Raw genomic sequence first — 22,145 nt, forward strand, 5'->3', positions numbered from 1 at the left:
GAATGCTATTTTTGTTGTTTTTTGTTTTTTGGATTTGTTTTTTTCGAAACAGGGTTTCTCTGTATAGCCCTGGCTGTCCAGGAACTCGCTCTGTAGACCAGACTGGCCTCGAACTCAGAAATCCGCCTGCCTCTGCCTCCCAGAGTGCTGGGATTACAGGTGTGCGCCACCACTGCCCGGCTTAGGAATGCTATTTTTACAACTCTTCTGTAAGTTTAAAATCATGTTAGTAGTTCAAAAAATAACTTAAGGTCCATACACATATATGTACATTTGTGCATTGTGTGTGTGTGTGTGTGTGTGTGTGTGTGTGTGTGTGTGTGTGTGTATACACAAATGAGGGATGTGCACTAATTGGCATCTTGGGCAGCATAAGGTAAGCAGACATGTTTTCTTCTGAATCTATCACTCTCTCACTGGCAACACAGCTAAGCTTTAAGGTTTCTCCTCTTAAAGTATAGTTGTCAAATTCTTAGAGAAAATGTTTGGAGGGAAAGTTAGATCGCACTCCTGGCTAGCCTGGCACTATGTAGACCAAGACAGTCTCAAATTCAGAGCTCTATGTACCTGCCTCTGCCTCGTAATGCTGGGGTGACAGGTGTGTGCCACTAATCCTGATTAGAAAACCTTTTTAAAACATTTCTATATTCTCTTATATATATTCTTTATAAGAGAATCAGGGCGACAGCTATGCCTCAGTACAGTGCTTGTCTGACACCACACAAACCAGGAACACGCCTACCCGTGTAATAGAAAGTGAGGCACAAGGATCAGAACTTCTGGGTTGTCCTAGGCTACATGCAAAGGTTAAGGCCAACCTGGCATGAAATTCTGTCTTAAAAATAAAAATTATAAATATACAACACATATGTGTGCAAGCATACATATACTCCATACAGATGATTGATTAGATAGATAGATAGATAGATAGATAGATAGATAGATAGATAGATAGATAATAGATAGACACACAGACACACAGATTAGATAAGATGAGATGGGTTTGATAGTGTCTCATTATGGGTCAGGAACTCTGGTAGACTAGGTTGGCCTTGAACTCAAGAGACCTACCTGACTCTTCTGCCTGAATTAAAAGTGTGCACCACCAATCCCAGCCAAATAAAGTCTTTTAAAAACTACAGACTGGAATAAAATGATCACTTCTTGAATCACTTATCCTGTTTGTTTTTTGGGACAGGACCTTAATTGACTCAGGCTGGCCTTGAATTTATTATGTAGCTGAGAATGACCTTAAACCTGCAGTCTTCCTGGGTCCATCTCTCAAAGGCTGAGACAGGTGTGAACCACTATAGCCAGTGTATACAATCCTGGAGATTTGTACCACTATAGCTGGTTTATACACTCCTGGGGATTTAGCCCAAGACTTCATGCATGTTAGGCAGACACTCGACTAACTGAGCCACATCTCTAGCCCCTAGACAATATTTTTACTACATTTCTTCTGATCATATGTTAGCATTTGTTTGATTCTTGTGAGTAGAAGGGATGACTCTAGGCTTAGTATCACTAATATAAAGGCCTGCTAGTCTAGAAAAAAGTATCACTCTGATATTTTACTAAGAAACTGCTTTTGTTGCAAAAGCAGATACTGTATACTAGATCTCACTTTAGGCTTAAAAGGTAAATTATTTACCTGCCTCTGTATAACAACATACAGGGATAACCAAGAAAGGCCCCTTTCTTAAACTTGGCTCTAATTTGACTGTTAATAATAAGTAACATCTTTCTTATGAAACAGGCAATTCTATGCACTTTATCCTATGAAATAAAAACCAAATTTAAATTAAAAGAAAATAATGAATTCTCCACTTCAGCTATGGCTGACTCATTCCCTAAGCGTCAATCTCCTCCTTTTCCTTCTATCGGCTGTAAACTGAGCTTAGATCTGTCCCACAGATCTACTGACTGGAGAATGGTGTTATTAAATAATCATATTTGCTGCTTTTTTGCCGTCACTATTTATACTAACCGTGGCATTTAAGTTTCCATGTTTTTAACATAATGCTCTCTATAGAAGCAGAAAGAGCCAAAAGATATTTTTCTTTAAAAAGCAATTTCAAAGTGGATCTTTATCCAAATACAGCAAAGCAAAGAATGTCTACAAACACTGTCATTCTTATGTTAATGTAATTTTCAGTCACCTTCCCCGTCATGAAAAGCAGAAGTGGGAAGAACAGAACGAACATGCTACACAGAAAGGGAGACGATGACTGTAGGAGCCCACAAACGCTGCAGTATATTCAAGTGGTAAAGGATATGAACTCATTCAGAACTGCGCGTCTATCTGGCTGCCAATATTTGACTATATTAAATATATTACTACAAAATGTACGAAGAAGTAGAATAGTATTACATTTGTGACCTGCAGGTAAGAAAACAGAACAGAGGTCCAAGAATCTAAGCTATAATATACACATGAAGTATATGCAGTCACAATGCACAAAAATGTGACAAGTCCAGATGCTTACAAAACAGTCTGTTTGTCTCAGATTAGATTTTTTGACAACCTGTGACATAAAGTCTAGCTCCCTCCTGAGATGTGATAAGTAGCAGCCTACAGACACCTGTGGGTTTCTTAGGTCCACTTGGCAATACTGATTAATTCCAGTTTTCTATTATGCTCAGTCATCTGAAAGCTGAAAAGAATCTGGTCACTGCTGCTCTTCCATTCCTCTGCCGGCTTTTCCAGGTTTTTTTTTTCCAAGTTTTGGTCAGAAGAAAGTTGGAATGTGTTGCTTCTTGTCACAACAGGCATTTCAAAAGATGGGAACTCACCAAATTAAAGAGTTCTTTGGCCAAATCAGTAACAGGCTTCCCCGGCAATCCAAGTTATTTCATAATCCCTGTTTTTCTAATTTTTCCAGTGTAGCCTGGATCTTACAAACAGCTTCTTTCCTGGCCTGACCGACAGAGTCCTGGTCCCCAGTTTCAACAGAATCCAGTTCTAAAAGTTACCTTGTCAGCATTTCTTCCAGAAGCCAATATGCTTTGTCTGCCTTTTCCCCTACAAACTCTTCTACTTCTTGCTCAAGAAAATGGACCTCCAGCACATGTATGATTTTTTTAATACTTGGATGAGGGCTTTCATCTGAAGAGAAACACTCTTCAGGGAGATGGTTACTCAGAACTTGGTTGCTGGGATGTTTGCTGCTGGCATTACCGTACAGCTGAGGCTCAGCACTGTATTGGACTGTCACTGGGCGAACTGGCTATTTATTACAGTCAAGCTTTTGAGATGTTTGTCAACAATTTAATGTTACCCATATTACTGGGACTTTTTTTTAATTCTCAAGGAATGTGAAATTTTAAAACAATCTCTTCTTAAAATACATAAGGGGGGGAATTATATCCCCATGCACATTATTTAAATCTCGCTTTTTATTTTTAAAATTTTAAAATTTTGATGCCAAGTAACTGTTTGCTGAATGTCTATGGCATCCTACAACTAGGCATACTCATGCCTAGGTGAAATGGAAGGATCCACTTATTGGCATATGGCATGATCCCGACCCTGTTTTAATATGGGGTGAGGTTCTATCTGTGGTTTTTTTTTTTTTTTTCACAAAAAGAAGATGGAGCCTGATGGTTGCCTGAAAGATTGGTTCATCAAATAGACACAGACCCTGAATCTTGTAGTAAGTATAATTCCAGTTATGAAGCCGGCTCAAAATCCCTATCAGCCAACTGAGTTAACAAGCAGCATAGTCCCCACTCTTACCTGAAAAGTAACAGTTCTTCTGTTAATTCTCAAAGTCACCTCCCACACACCTGGGGGCCAGGCTTTGCGTCTGATTGTTGCTAATTTGCAAGTGAATTGAATACTTGGGACACTCCCTCAAACAACCTTAATCCTGTTTGCTCTTAACTTTTGACTTCATATCTTAAGCAGGCTGATTGCTTCCATGCAGGAGCACCCTCAGCAAAGCTCTGTTATTCACCGGCAATTATTCATCAATATGAAGAAATGCACTGAGTGCATATTCATATGTCCTTCCTGGCTTTGGTCTGAATGGGAAAAGGGTGTGTTATGAAGGCCAGCAGTCAGAGACAGGCCACTGAGGTTCTATGACTCTTATCAACCTAAGACAAAGGCATGTGCCAAAAGGCCTTGTTTGTGCAAATAAACACAAGCCAAGCTGCACGTGTTCTTGAGGATGGTTAAGAAAGAATATAGACCCAGACCTAAGCCAGGCACAGCCACCAGCCACCATAATTCCAGACAGGAACTTTGTCTGGGCTTCATTATTTCTCTAGCCCATCCATTCTATTCCACCCCCAGGTCTCCTTCCAGGTGTACCCAGTGTGACCAAAGCTGCAGGACAGCAACACTGACCCCTATACATTGCCTGAAATGATGGCTTCCTTCTCCCCTGCTCTGTCACTGACACCACACATGCACGGCTGGATGACAGACCTTGTTGCACAGTCCACCCCACTGTGCCTACACATACACTGCAGGCAGAAAGAGATTGTTAAGCATGATCCGAAAAGTAACTGCACTTTAGGGTGCAATGAGGTGTGCATATGTGCCCCGGGGGCATGGCAGGAAATGTTCAACATGACGGATACATAGTGACATTTAGGGCAATGTCCAATAGGACCTGAGGCAGACAAGGGGGTACATAGAGCTGGAAGAGGGTGTACAGCAGGGCTTAACACCTAGCAGAACATTGTGTGTGTGGGGGGGGGGGGGTGGCAGCGAAGGAAATGTCAGGTAGAGCCTTTAACTGGCAGTGCTATTTGGAAGCATCAGCAAAGGAAAGAGATGCCCTGCAGGTCCCGAGTCCTCTGTTTGTCGAGAGGAACAGGTGTGGAAGGGCAGCAGGCTGTGATGCCTAGTGGAGTTTATGGGGTTGTTGTGGGTAAGAGGGGAGACATGTCTCAGGCAAAACATGACACCAAACAGTGTATGTAAGATAGAAGTGGATGAGTCGAAGCAGTGGGTGCTGGGGCTATGTGTGCTGTGCTGCAAGGCCTGGTGGCCAGCATTGAGCGTTCATGGGGCAGTGGCAGGGTGAGTTCACATCCAGCAGTGGAGGCGATGGCATGGCAGCTCTAGGCTTTCTACTTTCTAAGAACAGCTTCTCCTATGACTTTTAACAGCTTCTGTTTAATATTTCTTTTAGTCATTTAGGTGAGTCTGCTGCTGGGCTCCATGGTCACTTCCATGTGTTGGGTCACTGTCCCTTCCCCTTAGCACTGTGTCACTGAGGCTCTTGGTAAGTGCTCGAAGCACAAGTGCACAATCTTGAGGAATCACCTGCCATCTCTTCTAGGTCTAAGCCCAGTGGCTTGCTCCATGTGATGTGTTGGGCATCAGACTGTTATTCTGATAAGTCTACAGATGAAATGATCTGCCACCTGAACAACTGTGCTGCCAAAGAAGAAGGGCATCTAAGAATCTATGTCCCTTTAGATTTCTCTCAAACATGCATTAAATCGTTATAAATGCAAATTATGTTGGGTTTCTATTTCAGGACTACAATATTTATTTGATTGCAAATTCAATCTTTGTGATACCAGTGAGAGTACCTGGAGGCCAAGGTTCCATTTTCACATTAGCACTTGTGCTCTGGAACAGGAGGCCATGGCCACTGTCCCCAGGACATCCGGTCTAGCAGTGACACTCAGACATGTGCTCACTTCTCAAGGCTCCACTGAAACTTTCTTAATCTGCTCAGGCAGGTTTTCTGGTCTGTGAGGTCAGACAGGTGTGGGTGACCTGCAATGTGAAATGTACATAGGGTAAAATCAGGGGCACTGGGAAGTCTACCCAAGGGGACCCACCTGCAGACCCCAGATTTTGTGGTGAATTAGAAGAGGCTCTGGTCTTTAGTTGGATGTTGGAAGAGAGGACACCCAGGACATCACCCAGAACAACATTTCAGGGCCTCGGGAAATGACTTGCTGGTCTCCCCAGTAAAAGGGAAGATGGAAGGTGCTCTCCACCATCACTGGCAATAGTGGGGAGCACAGGGCTCAGGTCAGGAAACTCCTGGCTACATGTTACGTTATAAGAAGTGAACAAGTTGGGAAAACAGGGGGAGGGAAGGGAGCTGATGGGACTTTCGGGGAGTGGGGGTCTAGAAAAGGGGAAATCATTTGAAATGTAAATAAAAAATATAATGAATAAAAAAAAAAGACGTGAACAAGTACCTAGAAAAGAAAGGGAATTCAAGACAAATGGAGAAGAGGGCAGAAAACCCCACATTCTTCAGGGCCAGAGTCTATGGCCTCTTCAGAAAATAGCAAGTTTATTACACATGGCATTGGGGTTAAAGGGGACTATGATGCCTGTATACATTTCCTCTGTGCTTTCTTTAATAAGAAGCTAAGGGCTTCAGAGCCCTGTGTCTAGAGGAGTGAACTCGCCTGCCTGGAGCTGCCGCTGTCCTGGCAGTGGCTCTGTGAGCAGATGAGCAGGAACAGCTCCAGGTCCACAGCGCCTACACGTGGACACCCTGCTCTCAGACTGCTCGCCTCACACCTGTGCAGTTGCAGACGCTGAGACACCCTGAAAATAATCTTCCACAGCAGAGCATGAGGAGCAGCTGCAGAATCAAGAGGAGAAAGGATGGTGCCTCAGAGCTGCCACACTGGGCTGGCACCAAACAGTGTGTCTCACAACTCAAGCTGCCCCGACCAATCATGCTTTATCCTCAAGAGTAAGCTACCACAAATCCCTGAGATGTGCTGTCCTCCGCTGTAAGGTGGGCATGATTGCCATACTATAGGATGCTGTGACCCACTGTCCCTTCCCCCCACAGCATTTAGCTGTGACCCTCCTGGCTGGCAACCCCCACTTTTCCCCTGGAGTTATCTCCGGCCTATTCAAGCTGCGGCATTCCTGGCCTACAGCCTCCACCATTCCCCTGGCGTTATCTCCAGCCTTTGTTCCGTTGGGAACAATACAGCCGCTTTCACCTTAACTACCAAGGCCGCCTCAGCGCAGCTCCACCGGGAGACCAGCAGAAAACTGCATGACTAAAAGCAGATCCAACGAACTCGTGGCCATTTGGGGGGCAGGGTGGTTTTTCCAAAGATTATAAATATTGGCTAAATGATAGTAAAGTCAGTCTCTATGGGCAACTGTCCTCTTGACTCATTTCTCTTTCGCCCCCTTCCCGTTAACCTCAGAATTCTCTTCCAGGTATTCCGGTTCGTATGTGGCCGCTGGCAGCAACAACCCACCCCCATACCTGCTCCCTCCAGCAGTGAAAAATGTGCAAACAGTGGGTGTGGGTGCTGGGTTTGTGGGCTCATTCTGCATCTGATGACTTCTCTCAGGTAGCAAACACAACAACACTTTCCAGAGCAGCAGGAATAGACAAGAACCATGCCACGGAAAGTCACTAAGCCTCCTGGGTAGTGCCTTTTCCGCATCCTTGAGACACACCTTCTTCTTGGAAGACTAATAGCTGGTGTGAGAGCCCATAATTCATTTGGACTGAGCTTCCTGGGAGCCTAACATGTGACTGGGAGCCAGAACACAGGACTCCTCCTTACCCAGGCCCTGGCATCATGAATACACAGTAGGACTAAAGGCCTGACTCTGCAATTACCTGCTGACCTAAACCTGCTCTGGCCCCATGAGCAAGCTGTTCAGTATCTCTGACCTGTTTCCTGTGCTGGGCTGTGAGGCTCACCTGTGTTCATGGTTCTGGAATCCAAAGAAGATGGAGTTGGTAGCCAATGGTGACAAGACAAAATAAACCCCGTTTGTCTCCATTTTTAGGACCAGGCCTGATTTCAAAAAGAAAGCCACCAGTCCCAGGAAGTAGACAGTAAGACACCAGCTCCAGGAACAGCCAGGAGATAACCACAAGAATGGGGAACTATCTAAGGATAGGCCATCTGTGCTAGGTAGCCCTACCTCACCTTGTGGCTAAATGCTCATGACATGGGCATGCAGACCACTGACCGCCTGGTACAAGCCAATCAGAAGCTGACCCCACAATGAAATTGTGATGACTTAACCTGCTCTCTAAATATAGAACTAACATTGTAGCTAATTAAAGTTAAACTAATGTCACTGTTTGGCCCCTACCAATCACATTAGATATTACCTAATCCTTCTAGAGAGTTCCCCTGGGGGCTGGAAAGATAGCTCAGCAGTTAAGAACACAGACTACTCTTCCAGAGGTCCTGAGTTCAATTCCCAGCAACCACATGGTGGCTCACAACCATCTGTACCCTCTTCTGGTGTGTCTGAAGAGAGCAATGGTGTACTCGTATACATTAAATAAACAAACAAACATAAAAAATAGAGAGTTCCCCTGGTTCCCTATAAAAAGGCCTCCACGCCATTGTCTGAGGTCGTCATTTTGAAGAATGGTTGACCCCCACATGCTGGTTGTTTCTGCAGAATGTTTGTTTTTGTGTACTATCTGAGTCTGCAGTCTTCCTTCAGTGATTTTCAGACCATGTGGTGCAGAATGACTGTCATGCCCATATAGGTGTCAGAGGGAAGCTGCTTATTCTTCTCAACACAAGTTGCTCCTCCACAACGGTCTGGGGACAGGATCAGAGAGGAGATATGCCACCTGCTACCTGCCCAGGTGGCCCTAGGGTCCCTCCAAAGCTACACCACTGCCTTCTCTCTGTAAGGCAGGGTCAGTGCTTGAGATGGAGGTAGACTGGCCTCAGTAGCCTTACGCTTCCCATCTCTGCACTTGGGCCAGTGACAAGGTTAGAACAGACCCCTGAAACCTGTCTTCTCCCAGGGGCCAGTTCTTAGTGGGCTTAATGACACTGAATGTCCACACATTCTTCCACTGCATTCAGCCGCCTGTGAGCAGCTGTTCTTCATTACATGGAGAAGCGTGCGACTAGGAAGGTGCCCACAACACACAGCTGACATGGCTGGCTGAAACTCCAGCCCAGTGGTGATCAAGGTTTCCATCTACCCTGGCCCCAAAGGTAAGCACTGGATAGAACTGAGTTCAGTAGCTAGCAACAACACCATATGAGACCACTGTGCTGCAGGCCTGGCAAGCTTCTCACCTTTCTGAAGTAGAGTGCCAACTCAGCGGCCCAGCCAAACTGATGCACATTCTTTTCTCTTCAGCTTGCTGGCACTGTCCTGTCAGGCAAAATGCAGAGTTGGTTGTGATCCATTAAAAAAAAAAAAAGTCCTCACACACAAGATCCCTTTCTTTCCTGATTTGTTGGACCAGCATGCAGTGGGGTTGGGTCTCCTGGCCTGGGAGGAAATCAGGGACATGGGACATGTAGCAAAAGCAACAGCAGTCAAAGGAAGTTGAGATGAGAAGGTGCAGCTGTAATTGTGGACACTGCACAAATCAGGGTTTCCAAGCTTAGCTCTGCTCCAAGTCCTGGAGTACAGGAACATCATGGGGCTAAAACCACACCCATCCTGTCTCCCCACCCACCCCATCAGGGCCATCCTTCAACCTAGGACCACAGGCTCTTCTTCCCCCACATGAAAAACTATCTCTTGGGGTCCAGAAACCTGAAAAGGAAAGACAGATCTCAGAGCAGGAAGATGTGTGTCTCAGTCAATGTCTTCTTGTCACCATTCCCCTCACACCATGAGTCAAAGGCATGCCCTTTTCTTGCCCACAGGCAGCATTGGCCATCCTTTCGGCTCACACTTTGCTCCAAGCAGGATGCTGTGGACGTTTAGCCCCAGGCCTTGTTTCCTCATCACTGAGATTTCCTGTGGAGAAACCTGCAGCTGTTAACTTACCTCCTCCATAGCAGGACAGAGGCCTCTGTGATGGGCATGCAGTCATTCCGCCACCTGCACTTCCTACATGGCTCCTGGTGCAGCTGTCTCAGTCTATATGAGGCTGATCCCAGTCCTGTGCTTCAGCGTACACAGAGGCTCAAAGCTTAAAAGCAGACAGACACACAGACTCTCTTAATGACTTCGAAGAACACAGGACCGGACTGTTGCTCACACTGCTGTGCCACAGCTCTCCCACTAAGCCCCGCCCCCCAGCATGTGACCTCTTTAGCCAACCCCTTCCTGCTGCCTCTGCAGTCTCTCACCCTCTGCTGCAAGTCTCTAGCTAAACCCTTTCAGGTTACAGGAGTAGGTGATGCTTTGGGGCTGTTCCTTCTGAACTGATGGAGGTGTTAATTTGAAAACCCCATAAATGGGATGGTTACCATGTGCTGAACTGTAAATGGTATTAGAAATACATATATAATAAAGGCCTCTGCCCATCTGTGTCACACCCCCCCACGTACCTCATTTTGTGTGACTTCGTTATCCTCCCTGTCCACTGGAGTCACTTTCTTCTGGAAAGCCTGGTTTGTTTGCTGGGCTGGCAGGCAACAGCATAGCCTCCGCACACAATTCCCCATCCTCCTCTTAACTCTCTTCCAGCCTTGGTGTAGACTGTGGGAAGAGGCTGTCTTTGCGCTCTGCGCTTGGGCATCTGAGATTTTTTCTCCAGAAGATGTTTCCTGATGGGACCCACACCTCTTGCTCTCATGTGTACCACTGAAGGCCACACTCCGGAAGGTCTCCTCAGAGTTCTTTTCGGATGGCACAATCTGGGTGCATGGGCTGCTCTCGGTGGCAATAACAATCTGGGGTGTTCTGGAGGACAAATATTTTTCAGAAAAAATATCCTCTGAGGATGTGTTACCTAAGGACACACCCTTGGAGGTCATGCTGGTCTCCCAAAAGCTGCTGTTCATGAGCTGAGGAGACACAGGAGCATGCCGGGGACCTTTGTTAGGAAAAAGAGTTCTCATCTGCTGGCAGCACAAGATGTCAGGCATGCTGGGACTTTTGCAGCCCCTCTTCCTTGAAAGCTTGGCATGGTCAGACACGTGGTCTCTGGTTGTCAGGGTGAAGATGTGAAGAGCAGACTCGCTCCCTGTCCTCTTTAGGGGAAGATGGAAGGTGGGTGGGCCTAGAGGTGTCATGGCAACATGCTGAGCATGCTTCATTTGATTAGCATTGTCCCCCCAGGGTGTCTGATGTTTTAAAATCAGGTAAGTTGCCATGATGTTATTGAATTTTTTTTCACGTAGAGAGTCTCTGATGTCCTTGGCATTGTAACCCATGGCCCACATTGCCACCACAATGCTGGGAGCTGGGTTGCTGGGGCATACCTCTAAGGAAGATGCCAGTCTGGAAAGGTCTTCACCACCCCTGAGCCACTGGTGCTGCATAATGTCACAGATCTTGGGCCTCTGGTCCGGGTCCACAGTGAACAACTGCACAATGAGGTTCGCCATGTTCAGGGAGAGCGTGGGTGGGATGGAGTACTTGGGTCTCAGCATCTTCTCCTTCATCTGGGAATAGGTCTTTGCCTCAAACGGGAAGCGCCCTGTCACCATCGTGTACAAAACCACTCCCATGCTCCAGATGTCATTTGCCTGAGCGTCATACTCCACATCGGTGAAAATCTCTGGAGCACAGTACTCAAGGGTGCCGCAGAATCCCTTGAACCTCTGCCCAGATGTGACTTTGATGGCCAGGCCGAAGTCACACAGTTTGACACTCCCTTTGCCATCCAGCAGGATGTTGTCTGGCTTGATGTCCCTGTGTGCGATGCTGTTCTCGTGGCAGTAGTTGACGGCACACACCATCTGTGCGAAGATGCGGCGAGTCTCCTCCTCCTGCAGACAGCCCACCTTCTCAATGTGGCTCACCAGGTCTCCCCCGGCAGCGTGCTCCATCACCATGTATGTGTGCTCTCTGGTTTCGATGATATGGAACAGCTTGATAATGTTTGGGTGGTCCAGTGACTTAACAATGTCTATTTCAGTCATGATAACAGAGTCGTTCTTCTCGCCCCTTTCCAGGACCTTGACAGCAACCCAAACCCCCGTGTGGAGGTGGCAGGCCAGCTTCACCTCAGCAAAGCTGCCTTTGCCCAGGGTCCTAAGGATCATGTAATGATCGGTGAGGGTCACCTCTTCAGGGGGGCTGGCCTCCAGCTCCAGCTGCATCGTCACCTCCTCCCTTCCCTTGCCTGCAAGTTCCTTGGGGATTTTGCTGACAACACTAACAAAAGCAGGTTATTTAAAATTAAACACAGGTCTAGGAGGAAAGCCTATAGCTACAAATTTCCTATGTCACAAAATCAGAGACACGTCAAACAACCCCATGATACAATCCAAGGTCACAGAACCCAAAACAGTAGGTGAAAGGTATGAGGAAGATCAGAGCTGGAATAATTGATCTGGAAACCAAAAGAGTAACTTGATGGGTTAAAGAAGCAGAGTCCGTTATTTGAGATGATAATCAAAACTGATAAAACCATTGCCCAAACTGAGAGAGGAAAGACACACATTAACAAAAGTAGACTCTAAAGAAGGCAAGATGGTAGCACATGTGACTAAACCCTAAAGAATCATCAGGAAATGTTTTGTAAACCTATTCTCCATTGAGTTGTAAAACTAGAAGAAATGGACATATTTCTAAATACATATGGCCTGCCAAAAATTAACAAAAGCATACAAAATACCTAGATAGATAAATAACAAGCAATGTAGCTGAAATATTAATGAAGGAATTACAACAACAACTAAAAAGAAAAAAAACTCAGGACCAGATATAGTCATGGCTGAATTCTATTAGATCTTTACAGATGATCCCGTGTTCTTCAAACTATTCCATAAAATAGAAGGTAAGGGATACTTCCCAGCACATTCCACAAAACCAATATTACCCTTGTGCAAAAGCTAGAGTAAGGCACAAAAAACAGAAAAATTACAAGTCAATTTCCTTAAACATTGATGTGAAAATCCTTAATGACAATACTTAACATTTACACCAAATTTAACAACTCAGGAAATGGGTTTATCCACGAATTTTGGGATGGTTCTACGTGTACAAATTGATAAAGAATACAGCATGCATAAGAACCCAAGTCAAAAACTACACATTCAGTCATAAGAACCAAGTGTCATTCTCAGGAAAATAGGTGGGACCGGAGATGACTGTGGCATGCGACCAGCCAGTCTCACAAAGACAAATACCACTGGTATTCCCTCATATGCAGCATCTGGGGGTTTTGGAGGAGTCTGAACATAAAAGGGGAATCACTGGGAACATGGAAGAGGGCAGTGGTCTGGTCACCTGAGAAGGCCTGCAAAATGCTGAGCAGGCATTTGGAGTCCCTGAGCCACTGCAGACAGTCTACAGTGTGCTGCACTTGGGCTTGGGTGGCTCAAAATGCAGAAGAAACGGGGTCGGTGTCGTAACACCTAACTCAAAGTGGTCTACACACCACGTTAAGACAGGGTGAGGGAATCCACGACAGCAAGCAATCTAATGGCAGAGAACAGTAGAGAACATGGTACCTATGTGCTGGATGAGTAAACCAGGCAGCGTCTCTCCTGACTTCGTGCTCAGTGCGCACGCACCTCGGTGCCACCTCTGCCGCTAGCGTCTCTGTAAAGAAAGCTCCGCCTTCCACATGACAAAGCAGTCACCAACTGCCTCAGTAACCCTCGCCCAAGGCCAACTGTGCCGCCGGAGAAGTCCGATTGGTCACATGCCTAGAATTTAGCCAATCAGAGGTGCCGGGTGGAATGGACTCTCCTCATTGGCCAGGTTGAGATCATGTGACCTGTGCCTAGTAGGTACTGAGACGGTATTTGCTCTCAGTCTAGGCTAGAGAGCCTGTGAACGCTGGTGTGACGAGGACCCTTCGCGTGCTCTGTGCCTTGATTGTGTCTCCTCATGCTGCCTCCCTCACCCTACTGCCTTCTGGCCACAGGAGAGCTCGAGGCGGTGCTTCTTCCCTTCCTGACCCCATTTCACTTATAAGAAATAGCCTGATTGTAGAAGGTGCCTGAAATATTTTGCAACCAAGAAAGTATATGAGCTCCTTATTCTGATGATCCAACAGTCAAGCTTTTGTTGAGCTGTGCCTAGCATCCTGATATGAATGGGACTTCCGACTGTTTGTAGGCCCCTAGGAAGGAAAATAAGGCATTTTACAGCCAGCTAAAATTAAGCTATAGGAAGGTATAATATTACCTTGGCACACAAGGAAGCATGCGGAGCTAGGCCTGGATATCAGGTTGAAGTCTTCAGCTCCATCTGTGTCCATCAGCACACTGCAGGCTCAGCGAGTTAGGGTCCTGGGTTCTGGCTTCGGCCCTACTGTCTGCTGTGCCCAACCCCATGCTAGCTATACTCACTCTACTTCTCAGCACTCTTTGCTTCTCTTCATTTCCTATCTTTCAATCAGCATGTTTCCCCGCATCAATGGGCAATCAGATTTCACAGGAAAACCACCTATCTATCTAGTATCACAGCAGGATTGCTGGGCACTTGAGTTGCTGGCCTACAGATACCACCTTGTCTCAAAAAAAGTTTCATGTAGGCTTTTCTTTGGTGAGACTTTTTTTTTAATGTTTGTAGTGTGTGTGTGTGTGTGTGTGTGTGTTTTGTATACAAAGAAGCTATGTTACAAAAGCAAAAAACCAAATTCTTAACAAGATGCTAACATCCATGCCAGAGCAAGTCAGACATGAACTTCCTGTGCCCTTGCTCTCTTTAATGCAGTGGGCCTTGGCTGAAAATTGCCAGAGGAGACAGGTGATAGCAGTGGGTACAGCCCTAGGTCCTAACGCCTGTAAACCTCCTCAGGCTGTCATCCTTGCGAATGGCCAGATGTGGAGCTAGACCTAACCCCAGCAGAGAGCGGTTCCCACTCCATCTGCCTAGGGAAGAACCCTAGGCATGTTCAGTGATGAAAAACTCACATTCAAACATGGTCAGAGTTAAATTTGTGGCAACTCATTTGTCTCCTCTTTCTGAGAGCTTGTATTTACAGGGATGAACCCTGGCTTCTTTTAGATTTCTAGTGCATAGAACTGCAGAGATACCCAGCATGGTGTGATACATCTATGAACCTGGGGCCCACCTGTGGTGATCATATGCTCTTGGCTAACCCACGTCTCTGTGGGCAACACCACTTCTGAAGGTTTGTGAGATCAGTAAAAGATAGGAAGATGTGGTCGATACCATTAGCTGTTTGTCAGCATTCCAGTTTCCTCGAAAGCCTCTTCATTTTTTTTCTTTCAAAGTTTGCTTGAATGAGGAAGGAAATAAATCCCATCCGCTGCTGAGTGCTCTTTGCTCTCCATCTTTGCCTGTCTATCGCTTTCCTTTCCACCCCTTGTCACTTCCTAAAGTTTTCAGCTAAGTACTGGATATGACATTTGCACATCTGGATTCCTCGGGAGATGATGAAGGCTCCCATTGGTCTGGGGGGGGGGGGCAAGTGGAGCCTGAGCAGTCTTAGTATCTTTGGCTATGCTGCACCCCAATGGCTGACTCCTAAGAACATCCTGCTCCGGGAAACGGAGGTAGTTGAACCCAGTGCTCTGTCCATCTGTCCTTGATGTCTGCAGGCTCACATCCTTTTCATGTGTGACCTGAAGCTGAACAGGAAGGAAGAGCAGAGCCGTGTCTCCAGAGACCCTTATGTGTTTTCCTCAGGTGTAGATTACCAATGGAAGACCTCACAGGATTTTTATCATACTTACAAAGACTGGGGTGGTTTAGTGTGTCAGATCAGAGAAGCGCAGAGTCGCTGCATTTATAGCAGAAATGGGGTCTTTATAGCACTCCGCATTCCAGATTTTTCTGGTTCAGATCCTGGCATGGCTGTCCTGCAGGGGACTATATGCTACTATTGCACATACTTCTTTGTGCTCTATGACTCTGAGGACCTTGACTACTGATGACAAAGTTTGTCACCTCGCTGAGAGGCTTAGGAGACCCTGAGCTCTGCCCAGAGCCTCATCATTTGGAAGATGAGTATCCTTGAGCAAGCCTTGGGGAAGGGAGAGGGGGACCTGGTGTAATTACCAGAGACATGGAGGGAAGTGGTGGGGTGATACTGGGTATGTTGGGGAGAATCAGCTGTTACCCTCAACTCAGCCCTGTCAACAGTCATGTACCTTCAGGACCACAGCCTGTGGTGGAGATGGGTACACTTCTGCCTGTCTGGAAAGCCCTGTGCACTTGCCTTTGTGCTAAGTAACTTCTTCCTTCTGATCATGTCTTCACAGTGTCTCCGAGGAGGGCAGTGTGCTTAAAAACATGGCGTGCTTGCCACTGCAAAGCCACCCCCATCTGACTCAGAACTCCATGAGCTTTTGCTCCCACTAACAGCCTTCAGGCTCTGTGAGGAGCAGGGAGCCTACCTTCTGGCCCAGGTGCCAGAAAGTGGGAGCCCTGGCAGTGATTGGATATTGAAAGCCACGATTTTGGTGGTTCCTGCTGGGTGCCTGGGGCGGGGGGGGGGGGGGGGTTGTTGTGTTGGCCTTAGGAAATAATTTTCAGATAATTAGAAATGTTCTGGTTCTTTTGACAGCTCTGCTCGTATTGCAGAATATGTCTGAATAAGGGAGCAGTTTCCCAGGAGCCTCCGGAAGTTTGGGCTGCCTTGGCTGCTGACTTGCTGTGGATAGATACAAGTACAGGATGCTGCCTCTCTATACTGGTGGTGCTCCTGGGCAGAGACTACTAAAGGTCTTAATGACACATATCCATTTTATTTATGTGCTATGTGGTTCTTTTGGACAGCCAAGCTTCTAGTAATTACCTCTCTCCTGGTTGGAAAGGTTTGGGTGTCAGCACATGCAAACTGATTCTTGATTTTGCCTTTCTGATTTTTGTTTCTTCTGAATTTTTGTTTTCCATGGAAGTGTGCCTTGGTAGCTCAGAAGCCTAATGCAATAGAAAGCGTGATCCACCTTACTGCAAGTGGGGCTGGACCAGTTCATGTTTCCTAATGATTAAGAAGAAAAGGAGCTGGGCGGTAATGGCGCATGCCTTTAATCCCAGCACTTGGGAGACAGAGGCAGGCGGATTTCTGAGTTCGAGGCCAGCCTGGTCTACAGAGTGAGTTCCAGGACAGCCAGGGCTACACAGAGAAACCCTGTCTCGAAAAACAAAAACAAACAAACAAAAAAAAAGGAGACAAGGAGACAAGGAGAGCATCACATCCTCTACATGTATGTTTCATGTGCTTGATCTCTCATAAGGGAAGGGGGCCACTGGATGCTAGGATCTTTAATGGGGATAAAAAAAAACAGCTCAAGACCTCTAACTGTTAAATGTGTATATTCAGAAGGGAATAAATAACAATGAAGACCAAGAAACTCCAAAGGAACTGAGGCTTCCAACATGGGAGCGATGCACTAGAATAGAGTGAAGCAAGGAACACTTGGGCAAAAGGTTACAGTAGATAGAGGGTCCAGGGAGAATCCAGATAAGGAGAACCAACCAAAATAAAAGTTCCATATGGAAATCTGTTACTCTGTAATCTGGTTTAAAAATAAAAGTAAGATGTTATACAATAAAAGCTATTATACAAAAACCATTATATGACTGTCCTAGAATTCTCTCTGTAAACCAGGCTGGTTATACATTCCAGGGATGAAATTCAAATTGTAGGGCCTGGACACAAGCATCCTTAACTGAGTCATCTTGCCAGCCCTTTTTTTTTTCTCTGCCCCCACCTCCCAGACAAGGTTTCTTTGTGTAGTGCTAGCTGTCCTAGAATTCCCGATGTAAACCAGGCTGGCCTGCCTCTGCCTCTATGTCTCTCTCTCTGCCTCTATGCTTCTCTCTCTGCCTCTCTGCCTCTCTGCCTCTCTGCCTCTCTGCCTCTCTGCCTCTGCCTCTGCCTCTGCCTCTGCCTCTGCCTCTGCCTCTGCCTCTGCCTCTGCCTCTGCCTCCTGAGTGCTGGGATTAAAGATGTGCCACCACTGCCTGGCCCATCATTTTTCTTAATGTGCACATTTTTCAAAAAAGAATCATTAAAAAATTACAACTATGTACAAACAAAGGTGAAGTGAGGATGCACAGTCTTGTCATCTAGACCCAACTCCTGAGTGAACTGCAGCTGGCATCATTGATCAAGTCTAGGACATAGGCTAGACCTGAAACCCACTTCCTCAGCACCGGCCAACAAATACTATAAAAGCAGTAAATGATGGTGATTTCTCAAAAGTGAAAGAAAAGTGAATCAAAGAAATGTTCTGCCTTTCTTCCTGAGTTCACCACCTTCTGCCTGGAGAACCAGTGCTCTTCAGGGGCCATCAGTAGAAACCTTTAGAACCTTTTAGAAAGTCAGTAGAACATAGCAGAGAAAGAGCCACTCTTCTTAGGAAATATTGTGAGTCTATGGTGATCCGTTTGCTATCTGAGATGCTAAAATCCTAGACAGCTTATACAGCTGCTCACACAAGTGAAGAAAGATTTCTAATCATCTTGTTTTTTTGTTTTTTTTGTTTTTTGGGATTTTTTTTTTGTTGTTGTTGTTGTTTGTTTTTTGCTGCTGCTGCTGCTGCTGCTTGGTTGTTTCGGGTTGTGTTTGTTTTGTTTTGAGACATGGTTTCTCTGTGTAATAATCCTGGCTGTCCAGGTACTCACTTTGTAGACCAGGCTGGCCTCAAGAGTTCCACATGCCTGTGCCTCCCAGGGGCTAGGATTAAAGATGCACCACCACAACCTGGTGCTGCTGCTGCTTTTATTTCCTTGCCTTAGAGATGCAGTCTTGTCATATTGATGAAGTTAGTCTCCAATTCCTGGGTTCAGGAAAGCTCCTGCCTAGCCTCCCAAATGTTGTAAAAGATAGGTGCACACTAGTATGCCTGATTTTGGATCTCCACTATCACTTGTAAGCATCTGCCAGTCTGATAGACAAGTCCAGCTATGACTTACAGCTTAAACACGTTCTCTAAAACATCTCCCCCAGATGTGTAGTGGGTATGCGCTGTGCTATCCAGATATTCACAATTCAGACTAGCTAGACCGCAGCAGGCCCTCATTACCTCATGTTTGAATTGCCACACCATAGCTGTGGTGTCAGGCCCTCTCTTTCTCCAGTATCTCATTCCTGAGGTGTATTGAGTTGACTTGAGGGTCCTGGCTTCCAGTTAAAGTCTTCCCCAAAGCTACCATACCATACTTACAGAGTTTCTGTTTAGCATGAATTTTCTGGTGTTTAGTAAGACTTTTCCCACATTCAGCATATATGTGTATATATATATATATGTGTGTGTGTGTGTGTGTATAAATATATAATATATATATATATATATATATATATATATATATATATATATATATATATATATGGTTTCTCTCTTGTGTGGATTCTGTGATATACCATCAGTGCTGACTTCTTTGCAAAGCTTTCCCACACTAACAGCATGCAAAATGTCTTTCTCCAGAATGGGATTGCTGATGTATGCAGAGGCCTGGCTTCTGAGGGAAGGATTTTCTACAGTCACAGCAGGTATAGGGTTTCTCTCCAGTGTGAATCTTCCAATGTGCCAAAAGATTTGACCTGTCTATGAAGGCCTTCCCACACGACACATTGATAGAGTTCCTCATGGTGCACATGGAGTTGTAACTTCACAGTGAAGGATTTCCCACAATCGCCACACTGGTACGAATTTTCCCGTGTAGAGTAAAATGTGATTTGTGGAAGAGTGCCTTCCTACACTCCAGGCTTTTTTCCATGGGGCTTTTCTCCTTTGTGGTTCCTCTGGGGTGTATGAAGTGTTGACTTCTGAATGAACGTCTTTCTACATTCACGGCATTCATAATGTCTCTCACCCACATGAGGCTTCTGATGGGGCCTAAGCCCTGTCTTCCAAATAAACGATTTTCCACAGTCCCTGAATTTATAGGGCTTTTCTCCAATCTGGCTCTTTTGGTGTTTGGCCTGTGGGCAAAGGCCTGCTCGCACTCAGAACATACATAGGATTTCTCCCGGGCGTGAATCTTCTGATGTAGTGTAACGTTTGCCTTATGAGTGACGACCTTTCCACACTCTGGACATACAAAGGGACCCTCTCCCATTTGACTCCACTGCTGCACATGGAACTGTGACTTTTTAATAGATGATCTTCCACACTCAGTACACACAGAGGGTTTCTCTCCAGTATGGAGTCCTTTGTGTGTGAGAAACTGTGATTTCCAGGTGAAGGCCTTCCCACACTCAGCACACACATAGGGTTTCCCTTCAGTTTGGATCTTCCAATGTACTCTTAGTACTGGTTTCCACATTCAGTACATTTCAAAGTTTTCCCCATCGTACGATTTTTAATGTATATGCAGAGATTTGAACCCTCAAATGTTTGCCCACATTCTTTGGTTTATGGAGGTTTCCTTCAGTGTTCTTTTGTCTGACATCTCAGCAGCTCAGGCCTGTGGAGGAAGGCTCTCCCACACTGTGGAGGAAGGCTCTCCCACACACTAGGCACTTATGGTGACTCACCTTGTGAGTATCTTGATGCCCAAGCTTAGAGCACAAATTGAGTTTCCTCCTGTATAAAAATGCCCTCTAATGCCATGTGCTGGGAGTTTAGAGTCAACACTGTCTGCTGTTTGCTGTACTCAATGCTGCTTTTCTTCAGCAGAAAGACTTTGATATGTAGAGATGGGTGGCTCATGAATAAAAACTTTCCCATAGTCAGGAAACAGATGGAGGTTCCTCCTGTTCTTCCTTTCCTCATGTTGAGTGACAGCATGCATTTCCTCATGTTGAATGACAGCAAGTTCCCAACACCGATGGCCTTCACAAATATTTACTCCTGTGTGGGAATTCATATCAAGAAAAATATAACTATATTTAATACTCTTATCATGATTTTCTCTCTTATTTCTGTCGTGATGATGTAAGCTTTCACAAACCTTCGAACTCTTTCTGCGTGAGTCAGAGCAATGAAATCTCTTTCTTTCAGGAACAAGGTGTGTGCCTATGTGACCCAACTTCCCAGTGTCCTCAAGTGTGCTGCTTTTCCTATGAATTTGTGCTGTCATGCTAGCGGTGACAACAAGACCTAAAGGTTTGGGTTGTTTTTCTTCATATTGCCCTCTCTGCCTATTATCTTTCTGCAATTCTTCTAAAGCAGAAGCTGGGGTGTCTATTGTGCAGAGGTTACTTCTCACAGGCTGGAAAGAACTTCTCCAAATGATCTGTCTTGTGAAGTCTCAAAAACAATGCCCCCATCTAAAAAGGAAAAAAAAGGTAAACCTGGCACAAAGAACAACTAATAGAATGATTTATATATCAAAGGAGTCACAGTGGACGCAGAGAACTAGAGATGTTATGTAAATATATTAAATATACATTAATGGGTAGACGTGCATAAGAACATCGTCTGCATGTGTACTGCCTCACACACAGCAGAAGATCACAACAATAGATATTTACCATATGCTAAGTAATGGCACTTGGATGTGTTACTCTCATTCCATATTTAGCTATCGAAGCTTTAGGACAACCCTTTGCTATTGATCCTATTTTATAGGTGAATAACTAAGGAGGTTTAGTGACTGCCCAAAATTAAGTACTGAGGGACTGAAAGGGAAGAGATTCAAACCCAAGCAAACCCAGAAGCAAATGTGAGGAGGATGCCCAGAGAGCAGAGTAATGAACAGTCACTTAATGTGGGTCCGATGTGTTTGGTTCCGATGGGTTTAGTTTTGGTGCTGAATGGACTCTGTGGTCTCACATGTGCTTTGTCACCGAGCTACACCTCTATCCCCTAAAGGAAATAGTTCTAGCCCAGATTCTTCTTACCTTTTTCTCCATAACTCCTCTAATCTCCCTGATTCTTGTTTTCCTATTTAACGATATGTACTAAATACCAAGTTGTTTGGGTTAATAGTGAGCGACTGCAACCTTAGTTACCCACCTTAGCAAAGAACGAACTGCATGTCTATGACTTAATTCTTTGACCCCAGCTCTAGGGCCTTTACTGGGTGCTTCCTCACCTCAGGCAGAATACCCCGCAAAGCAGTATCAGGGAAGCAGGAGTTATTCGAGTTCCCATGTACAGCGAGTATAATCATCACAGCAGAGAGGGTTGCATGGCAGCAGAGCATGCTGTGGGAGCTATTTATCACATGGTACTAACCAGGAGGCAGAGGGCTTGGGCCAAAAGAAGGACGTCCTATAACCCTTAATCCCTGCCCTTAAAGGCCTATGTTTGCCAGCTAGGCCATACACCCAAATGGAATTGCAACCTCCCAAACAGCACCACCAGCTTGGGGCCATGTTCAAACACATGAGCCTGTGCAGACACTTCATACCCAAACCGTAACGGGGACAGAGAGCAACATATCCAAAAGGAGGACAACAGACGTGTAAGAT

At 45.6% G+C, this 22,145-nt stretch overlaps 1 protein-coding gene across 1 annotated transcript in view; it reads right to left on the reverse strand.

Annotated features, from left to right (window-relative positions):
- Positions 1 to 22,145, reverse strand: part of LOC127665220 (sperm motility kinase X-like) — a 33,808-nt gene that overhangs the window by 7,097 nt on the left and 4,566 nt on the right. The window contains exon 3 of the mRNA XM_052157644.1: positions 10,237 to 12,010. Within this exon, the coding sequence (XP_052013604.1) occupies positions 10,237 to 12,010 (1,774 nt within the window). The remainder of the gene's footprint in view (positions 1 to 10,236; positions 12,011 to 22,145) is intronic.

The sequence above is a fragment of the Apodemus sylvaticus genome, chromosome 14 (genome assembly GCF_947179515.1).
Source record: "Apodemus sylvaticus chromosome 14, mApoSyl1.1, whole genome shotgun sequence".
NCBI lineage: Eukaryota > Metazoa > Chordata > Mammalia > Rodentia > Muridae > Apodemus > Apodemus sylvaticus.